Raw genomic sequence first — 26,543 nt, forward strand, 5'->3', positions numbered from 1 at the left:
GACAAGGAAATTGCTTAACAAAACTTATTTATTATGGAGAAAATGTTGGATGTATGATAAAATCACCTGCTTGTGAATGTCGTACATTTAGACAGCATTTACCTATCATTTTTGCACAAGTTAAAAAACTTCATTTTCGTCTATCGTTCTATCATTGGGGTTTATAGTTACTGACAGAGAAGTAGAGGTTGAAAAAGTTTTACTAAATTATATTTCGAGACAATGAAAAATTGTCTTTACATATTATGATCGCTATCAGGTACACAATAATAATTCCTATTTTGCTTCACACGAATTTAAGCTCTTGGTCCTTTTCCGGTCTCAATTCCATCGCAATCTAAGGTGCCACACTTGTCTTCTTCCTAATGGTCTGTAATTTAAGGCTAATTTTGGTATTCTTAATCCATCCATCTTCCCAGATGATCTTTCAAGTTTCGACTGTGTTGTAAGATTTTATCTTTGATTCTATATATGCTTAAAGAATTTCTTATATTGTCGTTAAGAATTCTATCTATACTTGAGCAGCCTTTCACAGTTCGTAGAAATTTCATTTCTGCTGTTTCGATAATTTTTAAAAGTTTTTTTGTCTGAATGTCCACGATTGACGTCCGTAAAGAAAAGGGGGGACCGCTATCAGCTTACAGAACTTTGTGTGTGTCCTTCGTATTTTTTACCGTCCGTTTAATCGTTCCACACATGATTTGGTATCGGTGTAGTTTAATACCTGTCACAGTCATAAGTAAAATCATAATCTAAATAGTTAAAATATATCATTTCTTCTAAAATTTGACCTCCTACTGCAATTTTTTGCACGTAATGGGTCTTTCCCTTGAAATGACACGGTCTTCGTTTTATTAACTTAAATTTTTAATTCTTAAAATTTTACTAAAATACAATAAAATAATTAAAACAGTTGAAGAGTTCGCGGGAAAAACGAGGAATGTCACAGTTTTCTTACGGTTGATGTCATTATCTAATTCAAGGGATCACTGCGAAATTTAATGTTGTTCTTATGAAAAATGGTAAAAAGAAGAATTATCACCACGAATATAGTAATCCTTTCCTTTACTTTCTATAGAAACAGCACTACATCTTGCAGTTATAGACTCAATTAGATGATTATGTAATCCTTAACAGAAATGTGACATTCATAGTTTTTCCCGCGAACTCTTCAGTTGTATAAACACATTTCCTGAAGAGACTGTTCTTCTTTTGTGAAACATATTTCGGGGTTACTGATGTGTTCATACAACTGTTTTAATTATTTTAACGTATTTTAATAATAATTTAAGAATTAAATTAATGAACCATGTTGAATAGTAATCACATTGCATAATTAATTCTTACATTTTTAGTTACATGGTTTTCTCATTTTATTTAACTGATAAATTCATTTTTATAAAATTGACAATTGCAGACAATTATTAGCGCATTAATCTTAATATCTACTGCTATTATTCGACAATTGAATATTTTAAGGGGACTTGAAAGACAAGATCAGAATGTGTATTAATGCACTATACAAATTCCTCTTATTGTGGTTCTATCCTCTATCCACGGTATCCACCATCCATTCTCGGATACACAGTAATTCGGCTCATATATATCTATTGTGCTTGTCTTCAGTGATTCCCATTTCATGTCCTGGTTTGTCCGTTAGAGGTCTCTCCGATCTCAAGAGACGCTGAGTCCGTGGATAAGAGATGAAATCCTACAGAGACATCTGCAGTATCAATCGAGAAGTTGGTCCGCAGAGATATCTATCCACAAGCAGGAAACTCGGTTAGATGAGAAATAGCTGAACGATAAATTTTGCAATTTGGCTTGGAGTCTTTCAATGTAGGATAAGGTTTTAAAAATTGGCATACTGTAGTGTATGAGAAATAGGAAAACTAACTTTCTTTTCCGGTACAAAGAAGTCATAGTAAGGATATTTTTTTTGGCGTGGTTCGTGGTCATAATTAATTAAGATTGAAAAGGAGTAGTCTCTTTGTCCAGTGAACTGGTACTACCCCAATATTGAAACGGAGGAGCTTAGAAAACCACGAAAAATTAAAATCATAATAGTCGACCCCTGGGATCGAATTTCAGAACTCTTGATGCCGTAAAATTATTCATCTCCCTCGAAAACATCTTCGACAGTGATAATTTTACATGTGCAGTTCCATAAAAAAAAAGTCTGAATTTTGTTCCAGATTCAACGCATTGCGCATGATCAGTGCTCCGAAGCAGTGGTACACAAAAAATCGATTTTGCAGTTATTGAAATTCATTTTATATCGATTCTTGGCGTAATCCGAAAGGCATGCGATGAAAAAATTGATCTATTCTTAATTATAGGTTAATATTTACAATCGCGCAGTAAAATAGAATGATGGTAAACGAAATTAACCTGCATAATTAATTAGGAAAACTATTTACTGAACAGTAACCGAATCCTGAACATTGTAGTCTACGACCAAGGACGCTAGCAAAGAGCTATCGAGATGTTTGCGATTAATTGTCGTAATCGAGGTTGTATGTGTCGCGTTTATTAATGACTCGCAGGTATTAATTTTGTCTCTTTTTCAGATTAATTTCGTGCTTTTTCATTAGCTGTGAAATATCTTTCTGTAATACTATTCAATGCTACTGTGTTCCCCAAGGCACAGTTCTAGGCCCTATTTTATATTTAATATATATTAATGACTTATTAAAAATTGACTTAGAACAATACAATGGTGTTCATTATTCTTATGAAGATGACACAGTTTTACTTTTTGGTGGAAAAACCTGGTATGATGCATATAGTAATTCAAATAATGGACTTAAATTAATAAAAAAATGGTTTGATATAAATTATCTTTCTATCAACGAAAATATAAAAAAAAAATATTCCATTTTCATTATCCGAAAATTGTATCAAACCTCCTACGTCTATATTAAATATTAAATTACATAACTCTAATTATTGTCTTATACAGTGTAAATGTCCGTTTATTAAGGAGTCTTCTGAAGTTAAGAATTTAGGCATAATTTTCGACAATCATTTAAAATGGAATCAACACATTAATTGCCTTTGTAATAAATTAGTACGTAAAATGATTTACCGGTATTATTTTGTTTTATTGAGGAATTACTTGTCAGTAAGTTTCTTACGCACAATATACTTAACTTTATTTCATTCGGTAATTATGTATAGAATTATAGGCTGGGGTAGCTTATTTAAATCTAATTTTAATCCACTTTATTTATTACAGAAGAAAATAATTAAAATATATCTTCATAATCCTATTGATTTTCCATCTCAAAAACTGTATTTAGACTTTAATGTTCTTAAAATAAGACAGTTTTATTATATTATATTATATTAATAAAATTCATACATAAATATCGAAATCATTTTGAATTGTATTCTCATAGTTATGAAACAAAAGGTATGGATTTTTTTAAGATTGTTTGAAATAAAATGCAACACTGCTACAATATTTAATCTTACAAGTAATTTAGTAACAAGAATATATAACAAATTTATATTTAAATATCCTAATCTTGTCAATTCTAATAGTTCTAGTATTAAATTTAAAATGTTATGTATGGATTTTATAAAAATTGAGAAATTGTAAATTTAAATTTATATAATCTTATTGCGTAGTAGATATAAGACAAATTACATTATATACTTCTTAATTTCAATTCAGGAATCCGCCCCTGAGCATGAGTTCTACTCTTTCAGGGGCGAGCTAAAGTTTTTCTGTTTATATTATATATTATGTTACAATTTTTAGCTAAATAAATAAATAAATGAATAAATGAATGAATGAATGAATGAATGAATAAATGAATAAATAAATAAATAAAAACCGTTGTTAAATCGTTGTGGTGTGAATCGTGCTCTGCAAGAAGCTGCAAGACTCGGGTCACTTTTTGTTCCTGGGACTGTATTTATAATCTTTCAAAATTATTATAATATTTTCCAGAAGTTCTTTGCGATTTGTATTATTTCTATATCAACAATTTAGAGTTCAATGATGGGATATATATAAAGAAGATACCGGATGTCATTGTGCCGATGATTGCGTTCTAACGTTCTAAGGAGGTGCAGTATCAAATAATAGAAAATTTGTATAATAACACGAGTTCAATACGTTACGTCTTCGCATATTTATGTAAGAACGTACTGACTTAGAAGTAAGAAGATAAGAATTCACATGCTAAAGAAAGCTTAAATTTCTATTGTTAACGATTTTAAGGAGGGTTCAAAGAATAATGGCTTAATAGATAACAAGGAATTTTATGAAAATATGATGGAAGTTTGGAATTTTACCACTGAATTAGATTTGGCATTAAGCAGTATCTCAGTTTTAGTTTCAGACACTTCGATTTAGTATTTTTTTAAGAAAACTATCTGTACAGAGTGAACCGTAAGTAATGTTATTAATTTCAAGGGTTTATTCTTTGAGGTGTTTCAAACGAAAAAGTATAATATAATTTTGCTAATTTTTTCTTCTTATTCGAGAAAAAAAATATTTTATATGAAATATTTCATAGCGTATTTTGGGAAAGCTACTGAATTCACTTTGTAATGAGCTGAGGCAATTTGAGAGAGCACGATAACAATAATGATTAAACAAAATTAATTTTGTTCTTTAAATGTACAGAAATCTAATGCGAACAAGTGTAACTTTTCGTTCTGGAAAGGAATTTGTTCGGATCAAATTTCTACACATTTAAAGGACAAAACTAAAATTCTTTCAATTATTTATTATCATAATACCGCGCTCTCTTAAATTGACTGAGCATATTGGGAATTAAATCAATGTCTTTCCCAAAACACCCTATGAAATGTTACAATATAAAACAATTATATCGAAAAAGAGACAATAAAAAAGAGCAAAATTATATTAAACTTTTTTCTTTTAAATATCTCAAAGAATAACCTCCCGAAATTACTGACATTACTTACGGTTCACACCGTTTACGAAATTTTATGACAAAAATGATACTACTATGTAAAACTATTTCAAACAGCAACTGAATCTCATATAACATGGAATTTACAGACGAATTATCTCACATATTTCTTTATTTTGAGATTATAAATGAACATGCTATCTTAGTCTGAAAGAAAAGACGCTGTTACTTTGTATTTATAATATTCTTCACAATTTTGAAATCGAAATGACACAAGAAAGTAAAAAGCTTTGAGATATAATAAATTTACAGAGTTTAAAGTCTGGCTACGGTTTTAATATGTAGCAATAGAAAAAATAAATACTTCGACTTACAACACTGACACAGATATAAATACAATGTGGGACTCACCTCAGCGGCCCTGGTCGGAGGGGAACATCAGAGGGGAAGCTGGGAGTGGGGATGTAGTGGAACTGATAAGAGGTGTTGACAGGCTAAAGGTCTGACCATTCAGCTACAGCAGGGGTTAATACAGGTATAGTGATTCGTTAATGTTTTTACGAAGCTTGTACTGTAGACAGGGCCGGTGAGATCAGTCCCGTATAATAATGTAATCAAACATTTACCAAAATATTAAAAATATTTAATCCCTTTTATATACTGTAGTACCATGTAGCTATTTTCTTCACAATATTCATTGTAATCAATATGTTATACATGAGATCATATGGTTATTAGAAGGATAAAAAAGTAATTAAGACCAGCGTTTCCTTTCAGACCAGTTAGCTTGCTAATTACTAAGCATGAAACACTTTAATTTAGTGTTATTATTATGGTTTTCTGTGACTTACCGGTGGTGCACTCGCAGTGGGAATCTAAGTAGGTAAGAACGGGCGCCGTGGCGTGTTTCGCGCCCAAGAGTCGGGCTCTTATAAGCCCTTCTCTCTTTGAGGCTCGGACTATCTTTACCTTAGGATACATCGCCATGTAGTCTTCCAGCTGACGCTTCGTGTGAGCTACAACAGAAGAAAAAAATAAGCTCACTACTAGTTGCAATAATAAATATAATAATAATAATAATAATAATAATAATAATAATAATAATAATAATAATAATAATTTTATATACAGATGTCTAATGTTTACACATATTTCTGTGCCTAAAGTCCAAGGGTGCTATTCGCACCGGTGTCATCAGCTTGCAGAGGTGGTGGCAGTCTCCATCAGCCGCCATCAGTGAATCTGATTGGTTCTTGTATAGGGCGGGAATTAGCAGACGAATGGCATCGTGCACTGTTGTGTCATGGCGGTGTATTCTGCTTTGGTTCTGCTGTATTGTTTGTAATGAGCATAACGTAACAACAATGTGTTAATGGCTTATGAGCGAACATGTCAACGGACCAGTTATTAGTACCGGTTCAAGAAATAAATTGTTTATGCTCTCTTTCCTTTGAACGAGATGACAGTACGGAAATTTCGCAAAATCTTGCTAGCGTACAACAGACAACAACTTGTACAGCCGCCGTGATACCCATCGAACCTTCCAGCAGTTTTGTTCCTATTTCGTTGCAGCGTGACGTCACTGTTGTCCAACGGTCCGGTGAGATTCGGAATACGCTGATACTTTTTACTCAACTTATACTGGGTGGAAATGAAATAACCCTGCAGATTAAAAGGGACGATAGGCATTCACTTAAATCAATAGAAAACCTTTATTACGTTTTGTGATTAAATGCATGGTTAATTAAAAAAATTAGGTTGGAAGTTTAAGCCAGTGGTCGTCAGCACTCGCTGAAATGGGTAGCGTGCAAGGAGAGTAAGGAACTCTGCTCCGTCGTGCACAAGGGCTAGAGAGATAGCATACCCGGCAGCAGCCATGAATGCACGCTAGGAATGTGTCTTGTCCTCGGGTAAGAGACGCTAGCCCGAGCGTGAAGTGTTTTGATGACCGCTGGTTTAAGCAGTCTGGCAACATCGTCGCTAACACACTGCTCTTTCTTCTCGTAATACAGATGTAAGAGATCAAGAACTCAAATCTGTCTGCCTTAGTGAACTACCTCCCATCTCCCTTCCTGGCTAGAAAGTTACAATCTATTCGCATCGTTCAGTGACTTGAAATTGGTGCCTTAAATTAAATTTGCACGACACCGTCCACGCTATAAAAACACGCCATAGGGATAAATGATTCTATATTAGATTTTCTATCGATATGAACAAAAATCACGATCCTATTCGCAATAATTACCGAATAAGAGGGCGTTAAACATTTGAGATTTTTTTTTCTGAGAAAACTATGGACTTTCCACCAATATCGTATTACATTTTTTTTGTTACATACAACGTAAGCTATTCGCTCTGAAACATTTCACTTCCATTATGTATACTTACGCATATGCATGTTTCTTGTAAATGTTTAAAAGCGTCTCATACTTATCGCCGACGCACCAATTACTGAAATGTTCTGCTTTAAAGACCGAAGCCATGAGAAACTTGACTCCGATGTCATTTTGAGGAAGTATTTCGTTTGAGTTGTTTAATTAAGCAACTTGGTGCACTACATTCAAACTTTTATAAATTCAATTCAATCCGTCCTGTATTTCATATACTAATTTACTTCAAAATCGTCGGTCGCAGAGGGGTAAAGCAAGTTGAACAAAATTAAGTTCAAACTGTGGCGCTGGCCTACGCAAAGGGGAGTTCCGGCTTCCCCTCTACACACAATTACCATCCATCTATGCCAGCCAAAAGGAAATATGGTTTGTGGGCAGGGAAGAGGTAAATTGCGCAACAATGCCATTCCGCCCGATTATTTGAGCAGAAGGTGTAGGAACAGCGAAACCCCATCCGCGTGATTGAAATGTGGGAGCGAGATGGCAAGCCGTGTTATGGGAGGAATGGCGCACGTCTTTATTTCCACGATGAAACAGATTCGATGACTTTGCTCGTAGTTGCTAAGCAGAATGCTAACTAAGAAAGACTGAAGCCTCTTCAGTAATAACTCAGTCATTGACATTCGATTCAGACTCTTGAGATATGGGAAGTGGCATTTGTCACGTGACTAGTGCTGAAATAATGAGACGAGAAGTAAATTCATTCGTGAAAAAATTCTAAATTGAAATTTTTGGTTCATTAATTAATTCTTAAATTGGTATAGCTTGGTTCTGTATGGTTGTGAAACTTGGACTCTCACTTTGAGAGAGGAACCGAGATTAAGGATGTTTGAGAATAAGGTTCTTAGGAAAATATTTGGGGCTAAGAGGGATGAAGGTACAGGAGAATGGAGAAAGTTACACAACACAGAACTGCACGCATTGTATTCTTCACCTGACATAGTTAGGAACATTAAATCCAGAGATGGGCAGGGCATGTAGCACGTATGGGCGAATCCAGAAATTCATAGGGTAAATTAGGGTCTGTTGGACAGTCGGGCATGTTGGACACTTTGTACTTTAACGTGTTACCTCGCCACTTGTGGGCACCATATTCTGCGAGAAGTCAATGATTGAAGTAGCCCCACTCGTGGCTACTTCCGTCATTGACTTCTAGCAGAATGTGGTGCCCACAAGTGGCGAGGTAACACGTTAAAGTACAAAGTGTCCAACATGCCCGACTGTCCAATAGACTCTAATTTACCCTATAGAATGTTAGTTGGGAGACCGGAAGGAAAAAGACCTTTGGGAAGGCAGAGATGTAGATAAAAAATTAAAATGGATTTGAGGGAGGTAGGATTATGATGATAGAGACTGGATTAATCTTGCACAGGATAGGGACCAATGGCGGGCTTATGTGAGGGCTGCAATGAACCTGCGGATTCCTGAAAAGCCATTTGTAAGTAAGTAGGTATTAGTATAGCTTGACGAGCTCAAATTCAAATCTGGCCCAAATTATACATTTTTTTTTTCAAAAACCCCCGAGGAATTTAATGGCTGCGACTTAAAATTTGCTAATCAAATGATTACTGACTAACTGATATAAAGACATGATGCGAAATTAACGATTTGAAAGTTCCTAAATGGTTTAAGGGAATGTTGACTGAGATAACCAAAAATTGACAGGTTACCATTTAAATTTTTATGAACAGCAATCTCACCAGAGGTTCTGATTTATTTTAAAATAAAAACTCGAGTGGGATTTAATTGACTATTGCACGATTATAAGAAAGTCTATAAAGATTAGAAGAAATAAAGTACTCTAATACAATAAAATATGAATTGACTTACTAAAATACTAATGTTAGCTTCACCAAAACGTTTCAACGGAGCCGACATTTTCAATTGATTACCTATGCGGTAAATAAATGACAATCGCAAAGCATGTTTTATAGTACAGTTAAGAATTTGGATTTTGAAATGTTGGCAAACAAAGAAATAAATGCTAGGGAAGTGATAAAAACAAATGCTTGGAAAGTGATAGAAACAAATGCTAGGGAAATGATAAAACTCGGGACTTGAGGTCAGCAGCCGGTTTTTTCTTTTATAGTAATTAGTGAAATGAGTGGCTTTATTGTGAAGGACTCCTCTTTCTTCAATACGTCTATTATAATATCATACACGTAACATACGATTCGCTGTATGACATTAATTATTCTTTTTCCTAATAATGCATCATAACGCAATACTGTATACATATATTAAATTCATATAAATGATCTTATCTAGGTATTTCCATTATTTTAAAAATTAATAGCATTGGCACATGTTCACATCCACATGTTAAAACTGAAATTTAGAGAAACTCGCCTAAATCTTACCATAGTAAATCAGTCCTCAGATATAATATTAACGAATAAATCAAATGGCAAACTGTAGCTTTAACAGAGTCTGCATGCGATACAATAACAATCTCATTTCCATTTCTAGTAACTCATGTATTATATATTCATATAGATTTGTAAGTACGCTTCGGCTTACAATCAAAGCACATTAAGTAAAAAATGTACTTCTGACAAGAAGGCGTGTATTATTATGTAGATAATGTATGTGTATAAACGTAGAATTGGAAAAATAAATAGAAACAACATACAAAAAAATAATGTTTTGAGGGTTCAAGTTTTTCATTCCTGATTCACCTTATTATATTACCGTTTTCATTTTGCTATTGCTCTGAGAGATGTCTCTGTAATTCCGAAAATTGTGTGCTTCGGAGTTCCTACAGAATTTGTCTCCTGTGAAATCGCTGTGCGCAGACGGACTAAGGGGCAGATCAAAGGCTAAACAAACAGACCGGTGGTACGACACGAAGTACTTTTTCAGTACTATCTCATCGTGTATAATGTAACATTAAAAAAAAAATGTCAAATGAGTACAGGAATGTGAAAAACGAGAAGCTAACAATAGCAAATATTTTTTGAGTGGCGAGAAACAACAGAATACAGCAGCGCCACAGTGTCAGAAACGTGAGGTACCATCACAAGGCAGCAAGCGTCATGGAAACTGCCATGAATAATACAGGCAAGCAACCTTTGTTCCCGCGCTATTATGAAGGCGACGGCGTTTGCAATTCGAGCCAGCCATCTTCTAAGTGTCCATGAAAAATTTATTTACATCCTGACAACAGTTGCGAAATATGCTGCACTCACATGTCGAATAAAGCTACGAGCGCCTCTGTCAAAAGTAGAGCTGAAAGGGTGAGAAAGTTGGACAATATTATACTGCGTAATTTGTAGTATGATTTCCTTCATGCATTATGAAAATGTATGCGTACGAGATAGAATTTATACTTCTATGTATGATATGGTTGCCAGACTTGTTTAAAGAAGGAAAGGAAGTTTTTTTTTTTCAGAAAAAATCACGAAGATGTACGTACGGGAATTTCCCGCGAATAGCACATAAGTCACTTTTTATTGTTCAAGGTGTAAGATGTAATCATTACCACTCTTAACCATATTTTAGGAACTTAATATATTTAATATATATTTATACAGGGTGTATCCATATAATGTGTCCATAAATGTGGGGGCGTATTCCTGACACCAAACCATATTAAAAAGTTCATATGAATATGAGTCCGCAAACACTTCGTTAGGGAGTTATAGGTTTATTGGTAATGGTACATGTGATACATTTAACAACACACATTTGCAAAAAATTGTTCAAAGTGACATCCTCCTGCTTCGATGCATGCCCTGAGCCTGCGTTCCATGCTTTGCCGTACTCTGTGCAAATGTCCTAGGATGTTACGGATTTGATCAAATCCATTTTGGATACGCTCCCTCAGAACATCAATACTAGGCAAGTTTTTCCACAAGGTAAGTGCCTCCCAGGGTACCTTTCTGCATAAAGTTGACGTGCTGCTACCGTATTCCCATCTGCTAGGCTATAAATGTAGTGCATATCCTTCATTTCTCTCTCTGAATACATCTTGTGATGTGATGAATGTTACTGTGAATAACACAAAACAGAACAAACGGCAATCAGACAGAACAAATGTCATGACCAGACAGTGTATGCGGGATGACTTAAGGAAAAATGAAGTTGTTTCTTATCGGAGTATATGGCACGTGCCGCGTCGTACGTCTTTTGTGTATCTGGCGAGTACAGCAGCGTACATAACGAAGGAACCTCGGTCTACATTGCAACGCAATGTGTGCAGTTGTGTTATCCTGCTCAAGTATTTAGTACGAGTTGAATAGTGTAGTGCTGATCCAATCATAATGTCGAAATCAAAATGTTAAATTCCCTTAGAGATACGAAATGCAATTAAGAAGTATGAGAGTGACATTTTATGTATTAACGAAGACAATATCGTGTGTAATGTATGTAAAATTGAAATAAAAACCAGAACAACTATAGAGAAACATTGCAACAGTACATCGCACAGGAAATGCGTTGAAATGAAATCTGAGGAATAATCATCATCATCATCATCATCATCGTCATTTAGTTGTGCGGGTCTAAACGACACGTGCAACGTGATGCTCAATGCAAATATTCTTTTAGAGAAATTCAGTGATCCCCATTTTAGAGTTTTTCTTCAGAAATTCTCTCGATACAAAAACTGTTTAAGCGATAGGCGAAGACGATTTAGCTTCGACAAGTTACGAGAATATATCGTCGTTTACTGCAACGCTGGTAATTGCATCAATGATGACGAGGACTGAACTTGCAAGGTATGTACTACAGTACGTTATTTTTCTTTTCCTTGTGACTGTACGGTGATACAGTAGCATGTTGACGTCGTCTGTTTACGTTTAAAACCTGTTGAGCCAATGGTCTGAATGAAAAAAATGTAACATATAGTAAATGTGCACCTACATTGAACGATAAGTCATCCCGCATCCACTGTCTAGTCATGACCAACTGTATTGAAGAAAGTGGGAAAAATGCAAGTTTGAGATGAATTACATAACCAAGGGTCACTACAGGAAATTCCTTTCATAACCCCCTAACGAAGGGTTTACGGACCCATGTTCATATGAACTTTTTGTTATGTTTTGGTGTCAGGAATACGCCCCCCCATTTATGGACACATGTATGCAAGTGTAATGAAACTATTCATGTAAGTATAAGCCAATCACGAATCACTGCTGTCATCATTCATATTTAACTGATGATTTGGCAGGACGAAGTAATTTTGTATCACTGTATTTTTAATCTCTAAGACAGTTGACTAAACGACAAGATACATTCTCTGCATGACTTATTGAAACTAAGAAAAACTTGTAGTCCAGTCTTTATCAAATTCACAGAACACTTATATCATACATCTGACCACTTAAACTTCATTAAAGAGAAAACTCTTTCAACATAGGCATTAGCACTGATATACCTGTTGAACAGAATACCAGTTACCTATGCAATATTTGGAACTTTTGTTAAATTCACTTCAGAAAAAGAGTTAACCTAGTTTTCAACAACAGTAATTTCTTTCTACATGTAACTATGTAATTATTCTTTTGATTCATAAAACTCTTTTAATAATTCATGAGTTAATAAAATTCTGAAAATAAAAGAGACTTACAGCAACTTCAGACACAACATTGAATAGGCTATTATATCTGCATATAAATCTTAGACTCCAAGTCGAAAATAATTATATTTCGGGAAAACAAACGTAGATAACACACACATTACGGTAGACATACGAGTATTTGAAATTTCTAAAATGCACAAGCTTTTAGCTAGAGAGTTCAAGTTTGTGTTGAATTAAACATATTAATATCATAATCACACATTAAAGTGTATAAGATTTGCTGATATGGAGTTGTTAGCAGAAGAGGAGATGATACTAAGGGATATGATACTGGAGCTAAATGACAGCTGTGAGCAGTATGCGATGAAAATAATTGCCAACAAAACGAAGATCATGGTCATAGGAAGAAAAGTAAAGACGGTAAACTTGCGAATTTCAAATGAAACAGTAAAGCAAGTGGATACTTTAAATACTTGGGATGTACTATAAGCAGTAACATGAACTGCTGCCAAGAAGTCAAAATGATAATACCAATGGCAAAGGAAACTTTTAATAGAAACAGGAGCATCTACTGCGAACCTCTGGAGAAAGAACTAAGGAAGAGACTAGCGAAGTGCTTTGTGTGGAGTGTAGCATTGTATGGGGCAGAAACATGGACATTACGAAGAAGTGAGGAGAAGAGAATATATACATTTTAAATGTAGATATGCAGAAGAATGGAGCGTGTGAAATGGACAGACAGAGTAAGAAACAAAGCTGTTTTGGAAAGAGTGCATGAAGAAAGAATGATGCTGAAACTGATCAGAGAGAGGAAAAGGAATTGGATGAGTCACTGGTTGAGAATAAACTTCCTACTGAAGGATGCACTGGAAGGAATGATGAACGGGAGAAGAGTTCGGAGCAGATATCAGATGATAGACGACATTAAGATATATGGATCATATGAGGAGACAAAGAGGAAGACAGAAAATAGGAAAGACTGGAGAGTGTTGGGTATGCAGTGAAAGACTTGACTTTGGGCAGAACACTATAAATGAATGAATGAATAAATGAATGAATGACACATTATAAGTTTCAATTTTTTCTCATAAACACTTTTAAAAAATTAAATTTATTTTGTTTTGTTTTTTTTTTATTTTCTTAGTGAAAACCTATTTATAAAAATAAGATTACGTAATTAATGAATAATTATAAGCTACTCGCAAAATGTTAATTATTTTATGTGAAGAGGTTGCTTTGATGGGCATCTAGTCTCTTACTATTTCATGTAAGTCATAATATAAAAAATTAAACTACCACAGATATTATTAAATTCGAAGAATAAGGTCACAAGTAGGTGTTTAAAAAGAAGTTTTCATTAAATTCGACCTCAGGATGTAATTTTCTATTAAGTTATTCAACTGTAATCTGAACCTTTTAAATATTTTATAGCTTACTTTTTACTTGCTTTCTACGTCTGTTTGGAGGGCAGAACGTTGCGTGTGTGAAAGAGAACTTCTTTTTGGGTCACTGAATTTGAGAAAGCAGCAAAAGGGCAGTAAAATTAATGGAAAATGCTGAGCTTCAGGCTTCAACACGCCTTGCTTCAAAGCGCATTCACAAACAGGCTGACAGAGACAAGCTCTTACAAAGGATCTGCATGTGGACAAACAGCGAGATCTACTCCAAGCTACCGTCACTGTATCGCGACAATACCGATGAAGTAGAAATTAATGGCCACGATTAAATATATCCCCGTGTCCAAAGAAAAGTCTTTGCCTTAGACTATCCTTTTTCCGGTTTGTATAAATTGTCTTTAGATCATAGCAAAGACATGGATATTATAAAACTTTAGTCGAAAGTAAAGTAAACGAATCATCTTTCTCATAGTTATCATAATAATAATTATCATAATCAGCATCATCCTGCACTAGTGATTCACTAATTTTCGGTTAAAGTTATTGTGTACAGTCAAAGCATTTTAGGTGTCCAGTTTTTCATCCTTCTGATTATTTATTTCTGATCTGGAAACTTTGTATTCTTCATGTAAAATGTATAACCTATTATTGGACAATCTAGTGATGAAGCTATCACACTCAATGCTTTGAGTAATTTTTAAAAATACACCTCCTGAATTTCGAGTGCAAAGTTTATTTCACAGTGCGTCCGACATCACTGAGAATTGGATAGGACAGGTTTGAGATGTTACATTACTATTTCTTAAAACTCATACAAGAGTGTCCAAAAGCAGATTATAGACATTTGCGGTACATTACAAAATGAAAATTCTAAATGAGGTAGTAGAGCAAGTGGACAGCTTTAAATACTTGGAGTGTACTATAAACAGTAACATGAGGTGCTGCCAAGAAGTCAAAAGGAGGATAGGAATGGCAAAGGAAGCTTTTAATAGAAACAAAGCATCTTCTGCGGACCTCTGGAGAAAGAACTAAGGAAGAGACTAGCGAAGTGCTTCGTGTAGAGTGTAGCATTATATGGGGCAGAAACATGGACATTATGACGAAGTGAAGAGAAGCGAATAGAAGCATTTGAAATATAGATATGGAGAAGGAAGGAGCATGTGAAATGGACAGAGTAAGAAACGAAGCTGTGTTGGAAAGAGTGGATGAAAGAATGATGGTGAAACTGATGAGGAAGAGGAAAAGGAATTGGCTAGGTCACTGGTTGAGAAGAAACTACTTACTGAAGGATGCACTGGAAGGATTGGTGAACGGGAGAAGAGTTCGTGGCAGAAGAAGATACTGTATCAGATGACAGACGACATTAAGATTTATCGATCATATGCGGAGTCAAAGAGAAAGGCAGAAGGTAGGAAATGCTAGAGAATGCTGGGTTTGCAGTGAAAGACCTGCCCTTGGGCAGAACACTATGAATGAATGGATGGATGAAAGAAAAAATAATATGAAATGAAGACAATATTCTTCAGAGTACATTTTTTTGTTAGATACAAGGTTGCAAAAAGAATAATTTTAAAATAAATTTATACAATTCCTTTTTAAAACCGAAACTACTCATGTCAGCAGTGGATAATAATTAAGGAACTCATTTTCAAAACGTCTCTTGTCCACCTGATAACGAAAGTGAGTTCTCTGTGTCCATGGATTATTCAATTATAACTCTAAACACAACTGTCATGATTCGGCTTCAGGACGCCTTCTAAATCACAAAAATCTTGCGTTAAAAGTGACTATTGGAATCAAACTGATTCTTGTCCGCAGCAGAAACTGCGACACAATATTATTCCCAGCTTTGGAATCGAAGAGACTCATGCTCCCATTTGATTCTAAATGCACCCAACCACTTTGGTTTCATAAGTTTCTTGCCTTGCTGGTAGAAAATTTTAGACTTAAAAACGTTTTTCGTGGTTTCCCACAAAGTTATGAGAATGCACAAAGGTCATTTCGAAAATAAGCTCCTCAATTATTAATAAAAGAATTGCATAGTCTTGGGCCAAAATTAGTGCCATGTCTCAGACGAGGATCGGCATTAGCCTACACTTAGGTTCAAGCAGTGGGAGAGAAATATAATAATATAGTTTAAAGTATGACAATTTTATGAGTACTTGATTTTGTTTCTGTGGTAATATGTTAGTGACATACCTATGTACATTTGTAATTGCTTTTAATGTCTAAAACGTCACAATCTTTTATTATTCTTATTTGAGGACCTAGCCGTCTTCTATTGAATATTTGTATTTCACGACTTACTGTCGTCATCACGAAAATACTATTAATGGAAAAAAATTCATTACGGCACTGGAAATCGAACCCAGGACCCTCAGCTTGGCGCGCTGAGTCTCTTAAACAAACTGAGCTATACCGGGATCCGATCCACAGCGCCGGCCGAACTCTCCTTCTTCGTTTTCATCACTGGCCTACTACCTGCATTTTAGACATACATGTATATACAGGTTGTTTCAAAAACGACTGTACAACTTTGAACCTTACAGAGACTTATCCACATATCTTACAGAATCGGTTCCGGTGTCATTTTATAGGACAATACATCAAGTTTGGTTCATGTAGTGCCGTAGTATGAAATTCACCATAGACGTTATTATGTACCAACATATGCTAAAAAATTGATGAAGATGACCAAGACGGACGCATTCACTACCAGCAAGATGGGGCACCACTTCACTACCGCTTCGAGGTTCGTTAGCTACTTGATCGGCGTTTTCCAGGTCGTTGGATTGGTCTTGCAGGGCCAATTGCATGGCCACTCCGCTCCCCAGATCTGGCCACCCTCGGTTCTTTCATGTGGAGATTCGTCATCTCGCTGAGCTCAGAAATCGAATTAATGTCGCAGTTGCAGAACTGACTCCTAATCTAGTGGCTTGTATGTGGGGAAAGAAATTGACTATAGGTTGGATGTTTGCCATATCACAAACGGTAGTCATATCGAACCAAAATAACTGCTTGGTAGAAACTTGATGTATTTCCTTTAAAATGACATCTTAACTATTTCTGTGAATACATTTCTATAGGCTTCTAAAGTTGCAAAGTCTTTTTTGAAACACCCTGTATACTGCTAAGTCTCATATAGGCCTCTATTCTTATTTGAAAACGTCCATTAAAATATTCACAATATTTACATAGAGATTTGTTAGATAATCTAAACACTTATTTTTACAAAATTCAGTTATTTATTTATTAAGTTGATTCAGGTGGAACAGAACAGATTTTGTTATGTCTCCCCAATCTATTATTCCGTACTTTATAATCGACTGGATTAAAGCTAAATAAATAGCTCGTATTACACTACATGTCAGAAGGGAACGTAGCTGGTGAAGTTAATGTACCGGTATACATTTTTTTTTTTAATTCAGAGCAAAGATAATCTATAGCGTTCTTCCCAACGTAAGTTTTCGTCCGTTGCTATATTTCATACATTTACCAACAATCGGATCTTATTCCATAAAAGGGCCACGTAAATAGGATGGGAGGTTATTGAAAAATAGTTGCTTATCGGTTAACCGATTATTTTAAAATTAATTTAATCTGAAGGAAGTTAACCGATGAAGAATAACCGGTTATTTTTTTAACATTTTAAAGTTGCAAATTAGATAGGAACACAAAATGAAAGATTATTTGCAATAGAAATCAAAGAACAATTTGTAATCAATCGTATACCAATCAGAGACAGTTAAAAGAACGTCATTAGATGCTGAAGATGATCAATGACGTCCCTAAACAAAATACAGAAAATAATAAGAGGATGTGAAATGGCATTTACTTAATTACTTCACTCACATTAGCGTTGCAGGTAAGATAAATAAACAATAACACAAACTGCATAATTTTTACAATTATGGTACATTTCAACGTTCATTCTAATCTCCTATAACCAAGAAATACTGAAATCAAAATCTCAGATGCTCCAGTACCCACAGATATACATTACAAGTCAATCAGAGAAAGTCAGCGATTGAGATAGGCATTTGTTATTGACATTGAATCAAAGTCGAATCAAAATAACCGGTTATTTTTGCCCATCCCTACCCGTAACTACATGCTTAACAGTACGTGTGACTTCGTGATAATAAAAAAGTATCATCAAAATCCAAAATTAAGAAGTCTAACATAATTATTCTCATAGTATGGCATTATTCTTCAGAATTCCTGGTGCTATCATAAGAGAAGACAAAGTGATGACGTGATGAGAGAGTGAGAACGTTGAATCATCCCAACTTATGCAAGAGGTCTGCCTGGCTACGGTCTCTGAAGTCGAGGACGGGAATGTAATACCGGGAAACCAGCAGAGCTTGCGGGAAACCGCGCGGGATTTGTGTTCTGTGACAAATTCCACGCTGTCAGTCAGCTCGGCTTGCGACGTGCGTATCTGCGAAGATTGCTCAGTGCACCCGATTTCACGCGTACGGCGCCGTGTCGGAGTTTGGACGGCTGGTATGCCGCCCCTTCATTTTGACGAAATGGCTTGAATCACACTTGTGCTTCTCCATACAATGGCAGGGCCAACTTAGAATGACACTAATCTACGTAACGTTGCAGACTAAAAGGATACATACTATTTCATGTACTGAATTGTCTTACTCTTACGTTGGAGTGATAACTGAAAAGAATACCGATTCGTTTTGCTGCAAAAAATTGGGGAGTTATATTCCTTTCATAAAGATTGGACTGGAGATGGAAAAACTCACCCACTTAAAGGAAGCACACTATTCCAAATATACAGAGTAATTCACGAGGATTTACCGTCACTTACGGAGCTTATTTCCTAAGGCATTCTGAGCAAAAATGTCATATAAACATGTCCTAATCTCAATATTTTCAAAGTTACTGCCCGTGTCTTACGTCCTGAGCCCAGAGCTCCCTAGTGCTTATAACCACGCCTCTTAGGTCTGCTCAGACCGTCACGGCAGCTGCAGCATGCGGCACGGTAGCATATTACATGTTCTGAAAACATTAGGCTATTCTATGCCAATGCAGGGATCTTTACTGTTTATAATACTAGATACTCTAATCGTGGTTACCACTGTCGCTATTATCTCTGATGGCGATTTCCGAAAATGTATGTACACACTAGGCCACTCTTCATTCAGACTGGACAACTGCTGAATTACCATAGTGCAGCGTTTCTCAAAGTATGTTCCGGGGTTCCGTGAGCTCTATATGATTTTTAATTTTATTTTATACTTTTTACTTGGTTATTTAACGACATTGTATCAACTACTAGGTTATTTTGCTTCGATGGAATTGGTGTTAGTCATAGATTACCTGACATTCGCCTTACCTCGGAAAAAATTCAACCAGGTAATCTGCCCAAGCAGGAATTGAACCCGCGCCCAAGCGCAACTCTGGATCGATTGGCGAGCGCCTTAGCCGACTGGGCTGCTCCGGTGGCTATTTTATACTTAGTGGTTACTATAAAAATATATAAATGTTACGAAAATATGAATCAATAATAACATGAAACTACCGATAATAATAATAATAATAATAATAATAATAATAATAATAATACTTACTTACAAATGGCTTTTAAGGAACATGGAGGTTCATTGCCGCCCTCACATAAGCCCGCCATCGGTCCCTATCTTGTGCAAGATTAATCTAGTCTCTATCATCATATTCCTCCTCCCTTAAATCCATTTTTATGTTATCCTCCCATCTATGTCTCGCCCTCCTCAAAGGTCTTTTTCCCTCCGGTCTCCCAACTAACACTCTATATGCATTTCTGGATTCGCCCATACGTGCTACATGCCCTGCCCATCTCGAACTTCTGAATTTAATGTTCCTAATTATGTCAGGTGAAGAATACAATGCGTGCAGTTCTGCGTTGTGTAACTTTCTCCATTCTCCTGTAACTTCATCCCTCTTAACTCCAAATATTTTCCTAAGAACCTTATTATCAAACACCCTTAATCTCTGTTCCTCTCTCAAAGTGAGAGTCCAAGTTTCACAACCATACAGAACAACCGGTAACATAACTGTTTTATAAATTCTGACTTTCAGATTTTTTGACAGCAGACTAGATGACAAAAGTTTCTCAACCGAATAATAACGGGCATTTTCCATATTTATTCCGTGTTTAATTTCCTCAAGAGTATCATTTATATTTTGTTACTGTTGCTCACAGTATTTGAATTTTTCCAGTCTTATTTGAAGGTTTCGTAACAAGCTGTGTTTTTACGGTGATGGGTTGTTAGCCCTTCGCCCAACCCCCAAGCTGGAGGACCACCCCTCATCGGCCGTCTCCTCGATCCGCAACCTGAGGACGCGCCATGCCGTAGTGATAGGGACCCACAATACATGGGTTCAGATAACAGTTTAGCCTACTTTATTATCTACCCTCCTCCTGCATAACATAGACGACGTATCTGCTTGAAGCACACAGTCTAGGATTATCTTATCTTTGTATCTCCTACCCCCTAAGCCTATTGTTACGAGGTGGGGGACATTGTTGAGAGCAGTAAAATACTATGCGAATAACTTTGAACAAATAGCACTAACTGTTAATAAATTTTCAGAGAATGATTCTCTGTCAATCAAATTAGCATATATCCATGTGCATTTCACTTTTGTAGCAGATAAGTTTACCATTCAACAACTGGAATCCAGCAGTCTGTCATTTTGTGAATCCATGCAAAGAACAGATTATGTGTATCTCCTCGCAAGTATGCTACTCAAATATATGATAAGCTAAAAAGTGTTATTTCAAGAAATCCTGAATACAAAACCATTAATTCTGTGCATTAAGTTCTAAGTGGGACCGATGGTGAGCTTCCTGAGGGGTTTAACGTAGCCAGGATGGTAGGCCTGCTATATAAGCATGTTCCAGTCACTTCAGTGCATGTTGAGAGATCCTTTTCGGCATATAAACAGATTTTGTCCAATAGACGTTACAAGAGCGAGTGTTTTAATTTTGAAAAGTTGCTTCTTGTGTACTATCATTCAAATTATGAACATGGAAACGAATACGTGCACACTAAATTAAACATTCTGTAGGGCAAATATCACTTATCTAATATTTTTAAGTGGTCAAGCAGTGTTATGTCAATTTTCTGTTTATACATAATGAACAAAAAAGCGAATACTGCCTTTTATTTAAAACATCATGTAAATAAATAGCCCAATTTAATTATTGTGTGTGGAATACATTTTCAGTGGTTAATTTTCCCTAAATGTTTATTTTTAGTGCCTTTTAGGTGCCTGGAATACAATTTTTGAGTGCCTTTTCAGGAGCCTAAACTACCATTTTTAGTGCCTTTTTAGGAGCCTAAAACACCATATTTAGTGCCTTTTTAGGAGCCTAAAACACCATTTTTCTCTACAGTTAGTCAGGATAATGATACGAGTCTTGAAATTGGTAAAAGGATCTTCCTCGCTAATAGATGCTACTATGGTCTCGTGAGACATACTATATCTAAAATATTAACCCTCCAAAGCAAAATTAGGATATATAAAACCTTGATAAGACCAGTCCTCATTTATGCCTCAGAAACCTGGACACTGACAAAAAAAAAAGGATATACACAGATTAAATATTTTAGAAAGGAAGGTTTTAAGGTCGCTCTTTGGGCCAGTCAATGTAGATAATGAATGGAGAGCCCGGTATAATCATGAATTATATGAACTATTCAGTGAACCCAATATAACATCATTTATAAAAATGGAACGCCTGAGATGGGCTGGTCACATAATGAGATTAGAGGACTCGAGACCAACCATCAGAGTCCTCCGATATGAACCAGGGGGAAATAGACGAAGAGGAAGGCCAAAGGTCAGATGGGAGGATGGTATCAGAGAGGATGCCAGAACTATTGGAGTTAAAAACTGGATGAGTGTTGCTAGAAATAGGGATGATTGGCGGAAACTCACATGAACAGCCAGGACCAATGATGGGTTGTCGAGCTAAGGATGATAAAACACCATTTTTAGTGCCTCTTTAGGAGCCTAAAATACCATTTTAGTGCCTTTTTAGGAGCCTAAAACACTATTTTTTAGTCCCTTAACTTCCGATCCCTATTAATGACATTACTTACAGTTCATCCTGCAAACTGTATGCCATTAATTGCGCGCAATTTCACATTAAATAGCTATTCGTATTGTTTGTCCTACAATTTAAACTCTGTTCTTGCAATGTTAAGCACAAAAACATTTAAACATAATCCATTTTCAGAAAAACTGCCGTTTCAATGTAAATAGATTTCTCGTACTTTTCTTTTTGCAAAAAAACCAACGTATAACAGAAAGCAGTTTGGTGTTCGGGTTTGGAGAATTGTGAGCATTGCAAATACGTACATTCGGCCTAACTGCGAATGTACGAGCATCGTGGAAGGGGCCCCGCCCGTTACAAGAAGCAACCACTTAATTCGTAGTGCGAGATTGATGCTGTGGGGAAGAGAGTTTAAACAACTTGTGAGCAAAGACAAATGACTTCATTGTCAGGAATTTGTGGGAGAACCCGTCAGACAAAGCACAGCTAGAAACCTATTCTTTATGTTCTTTAGCATTGCATTAAATGTTAGAATTAAGTGCATATAATGAGGTATTATGGAATGTCTTATTAAATATTAGCCGTACCCGTGCGCTCCGCTACACCTGTTAGAAATAAATATAAAGTAATTACGTAATTAAAATAGGACGTTTGATCCAGGGAACATTCGTGTTTGTTAGAAGGATAAATCGTTTAATATGTTACTTAATTGAAATTGTATTTAAATAATTAATTTGCGATCATTTTGGTCCAGAGACCACTCATTTGGTGCAATGAAAATTCCTTTAACATGTTTCTTATGTGTTACTACACGCAACTATAGTTAAATGAAGATTTACATATCATTTAGTTTTATTGTGTATACTTTATATTACTTGCTATATGGTTCCATTGAATTATGATAATAACTTAATTTTAACCCTTGTTTTCTACGTCTTCAGTAAATGGCGCTTGGCCCACTATGGTTCTGAAACCTTCAAATAACTTAAATAGTGATACAGCATAAACAGTGATATGTAATTATATTACTTTCTTTCGAAAATGTAAGAATTCACGATCTCTTATGTACCATTGCCATGGAATGAATAAATGTGTTTTTTTCTTCCTACTCAAAAATTTTATATTTTACACATGGGAATTACTGCAGGAACAACAACGCTACAATCTGAGGCGGCGGTGGAAACGTATTATATTATTATTTTAAAAGTCTATCAGACCTACCAAATTTTGCATAGAATAAAACTTATCGGAAATCATTTTTAAATAAACTTTTGTTATGTAACATTTTTCACAAAAATCAATAATAAGCGAGATATTTCGATTTATTTAATTCAGGCCCCCTTATAACCCCCCTTTTAAATAAAGTATTTTGAATGCCATATAGCCTAAAATCTAAGTTACAACGAACTTAATTTATATTCCAATTTTCATATAAATCGGTTCAGCCGTTATCGCGTGAAAAGGTAACAAACATACAGACAGACACACAAACAAAAATTTCAAAAATGCGATTTTCGGTTTCAGGGTGGTTAATTATATATGTTAGGACCAATTATTTTTGGAAAATCGAAAATTACCAGAAAAATTTCGGCTACAGATTTATTATTAGTATAGATATAGATATCAATGCTGTAAATCGACTTAAATTTTCAAGAAGTTATAAGAGCTTGGTGACTTGAAATCACTGGTGAGTTTGTTACTTGATGAGAAAATGAAATAGCTATTATTAATTTAGGTGATTTCAACATTACAAGTATTTTATGATGCATTCGGAGTTGGACAATAGTTTTCACATTTATTTTCTACAGATTTCCAACATGTTGAACATCATAATGAACAAGCCTTCAGTTTAACATAATTTTTTAAAGTATTTTAATCTTACAACTTCGGCACATTGCCTGCCATTTTAATATACTGTTTACATTATAACTATATTTACTGGAATGTTTTTTTATCTGAATGTTATTTTAATACTATGTACGCTATTTAACCCCTTAAAAAGCAAGCAAGGTAAAACTTTTACTTGTGTTTTATATGTGTTTTGCATCTTTATATTTTTCACCTACGTTCAATTGTACTTGTTTGTTAGTATTATATCACCTGAAGATGACTTGCATAACAAAGTCGAACATATTCGTGATGCTTATTAATATATTGTAATTTGATGTAACAGAATCTATTTCTGCTGCCTTAACCTGATAAGTGATTGACTGAAAATAAAAACCAACTATTTTATATTATTTTTATTCACAAACGTATCTGAACTTTCAAAATGACATTAAAAAATTAATTTCTGTCCTGTATACAACTTTTGTCACAGTGATAAAACGGTACGAACTTCTGCACCAACTCAATATGTAGGCCTATCGTTATTGCTGATCATATATGATTCTGTTTTAAGTTATCCATAGATTGAACATAATTATACAAGATTACAGATAAGTTAAATGCAAATAAATCTGTTACAGCTACATTTGTTACTTTGGTGTTAAAAACATAGAATTTACTTTATCAAGTATGTGCTAAACACCATTATAAAACTATCAGTTACTATCATTTTACAAGTAAAATTTACTTTACCAAGAGTGCGCCAAACACCATTATAAAACTACCAGTTACAATCATTTTACAAGGTAAAATTTACTTTACCAAGAATTTGTCAAATAACACTGTAAAACTATCAGTTACAATCATTTTACACGTAAAATTTACTTTACCAAGAGTGTGCCAAACGCCATAATAAAACTATTAGTTCAATCATTTTACAAGGTAATATTTGCTTTCCCAAGAGTGTGCCAAACACCACAATAAAACTATTAATTCAATCATTTTACAAGGTAATATTTACTTTGCCAAGAGTGTGTCAAACACCATAATAAAACTATTAGTTCAATCATTTTACAAGGTAATATTTACTTTGCCAAGAGTGTGCCAAACACCACAATAAAACTATTAATTCAATCATTTTACAAGGTAATATTTACTTTGCCAAGAGTGTGCCAAACACCATAATAAAACTATTAGTTCAATCATTTTACAAGGTAATATTTACTTTGCCAAGAGTGTGTCAAACACCATAATAAAACTATTAGTTCAATCATTTTACAAGGTAATATTTACTTTGCCAAGAGTGTGCCAAACACCATTATAAAACTATCAGTTACAGTCATTTTACAAGTAAGATTTACTTTATCAAGAGTGTGTCAAATAACATTACAAAATTATCAGGTACAATCGTTTTACAAGTAAAATTTACTTTACCAAGAGTGCGCCAAACACCATTACAAAACTATCAGTTACAATCATTTTACAAGGTAAAATTTATTTTCCAAGAATTTGTCAAATAACACTGTAAAACTATCAGTCACAATCATTTTACAGGTAAAATTTACTTTACCAAGAGTGTGCCAAACACCATAATAAAACTATCAGTTCAATCATTTTACAAGGTAATATTTACTTTGCCAAGAGTGTGCCAAACACCATTATAAAACTATCAGTTACAGTCATTTTACAAGTAAGATTTACTTTATCAAGAGTGTGCCAAATAACATTACAAAATTATCAGTTACAATTATTTTACAAGTAAAATTTACTTTACCAAGGGTTTGCCAAACACGATTATAAAACTATCAGTTACAATCATTTTACAATTAAAATTTACTTTACCAAGAATGTGCCAAATAACATTATAAAATTATCAGTTACAATCATTTTACAAGTAAAATTTACTTTATGAAGAGTGTGCCAAATAACATTGTAAAATTATCAGTTACAACCATTTTACAAGTAAAATTTACTTTATCAAGACTGTACCGAATAACATTATAAAATGATCAGTTACAATAATTTTACAAGTAACTCTGCAAATAATGGTGTAACCTATCAGTGGAAAATTACTGAGAGGAAGAGAGCCCTCAAATGGTATTTACGTTATTTATTAATCTTGTTTAAAATAGCCCCTACGGGGTATTCTTTGTGTGGAAAGAGATTCTTCAAGTATAAACACTGTCCAAACTAAGACCGAATGAAACTAAATTTCTTCCATATCGTTTCCTGATCGTTACTATTGTATTGATGTCGAAGTGCTATTCTGTTTAGATAGCTTGGCCGGTGTTATGCGCGAACATTTGAGTAGGGGTAATGTGGACTGAGTCAGTTTCTCAGCATATTCAGTGGGGCGGGAGGGGAAGAAGGAGACATGCATACATGTTGACGTAAGTTATATCTATGATGAAAAACATTGGTCACGTACCAGCACTACATGGGAAATCACACTTTTTA

The 26,543-nt window shown here is 34.8% G+C and overlaps 1 protein-coding gene across 3 annotated transcripts in view; it reads right to left on the bottom strand.

Moving 5' to 3' along the window:
- Positions 1-26,543, bottom strand: part of Pgant9 (polypeptide N-acetylgalactosaminyltransferase 9) — a 1,578,943-nt gene that overhangs the window by 149,004 nt on the left and 1,403,396 nt on the right. For all 3 annotated transcript variants that reach the window (XM_069821982.1, XM_069821989.1, XM_069821973.1), the window contains exon 8: positions 5,744-5,908. In XM_069821982.1, coding sequence (XP_069678083.1) covers positions 5,744-5,908 — 165 coding nt within the window. The remainder of the gene's footprint in view (positions 1-5,743; positions 5,909-26,543) is intronic.

Source organism: Periplaneta americana, chromosome 1, assembly GCF_040183065.1.
Source record: "Periplaneta americana isolate PAMFEO1 chromosome 1, P.americana_PAMFEO1_priV1, whole genome shotgun sequence".
NCBI lineage: Eukaryota > Metazoa > Arthropoda > Insecta > Blattodea > Blattidae > Periplaneta > Periplaneta americana.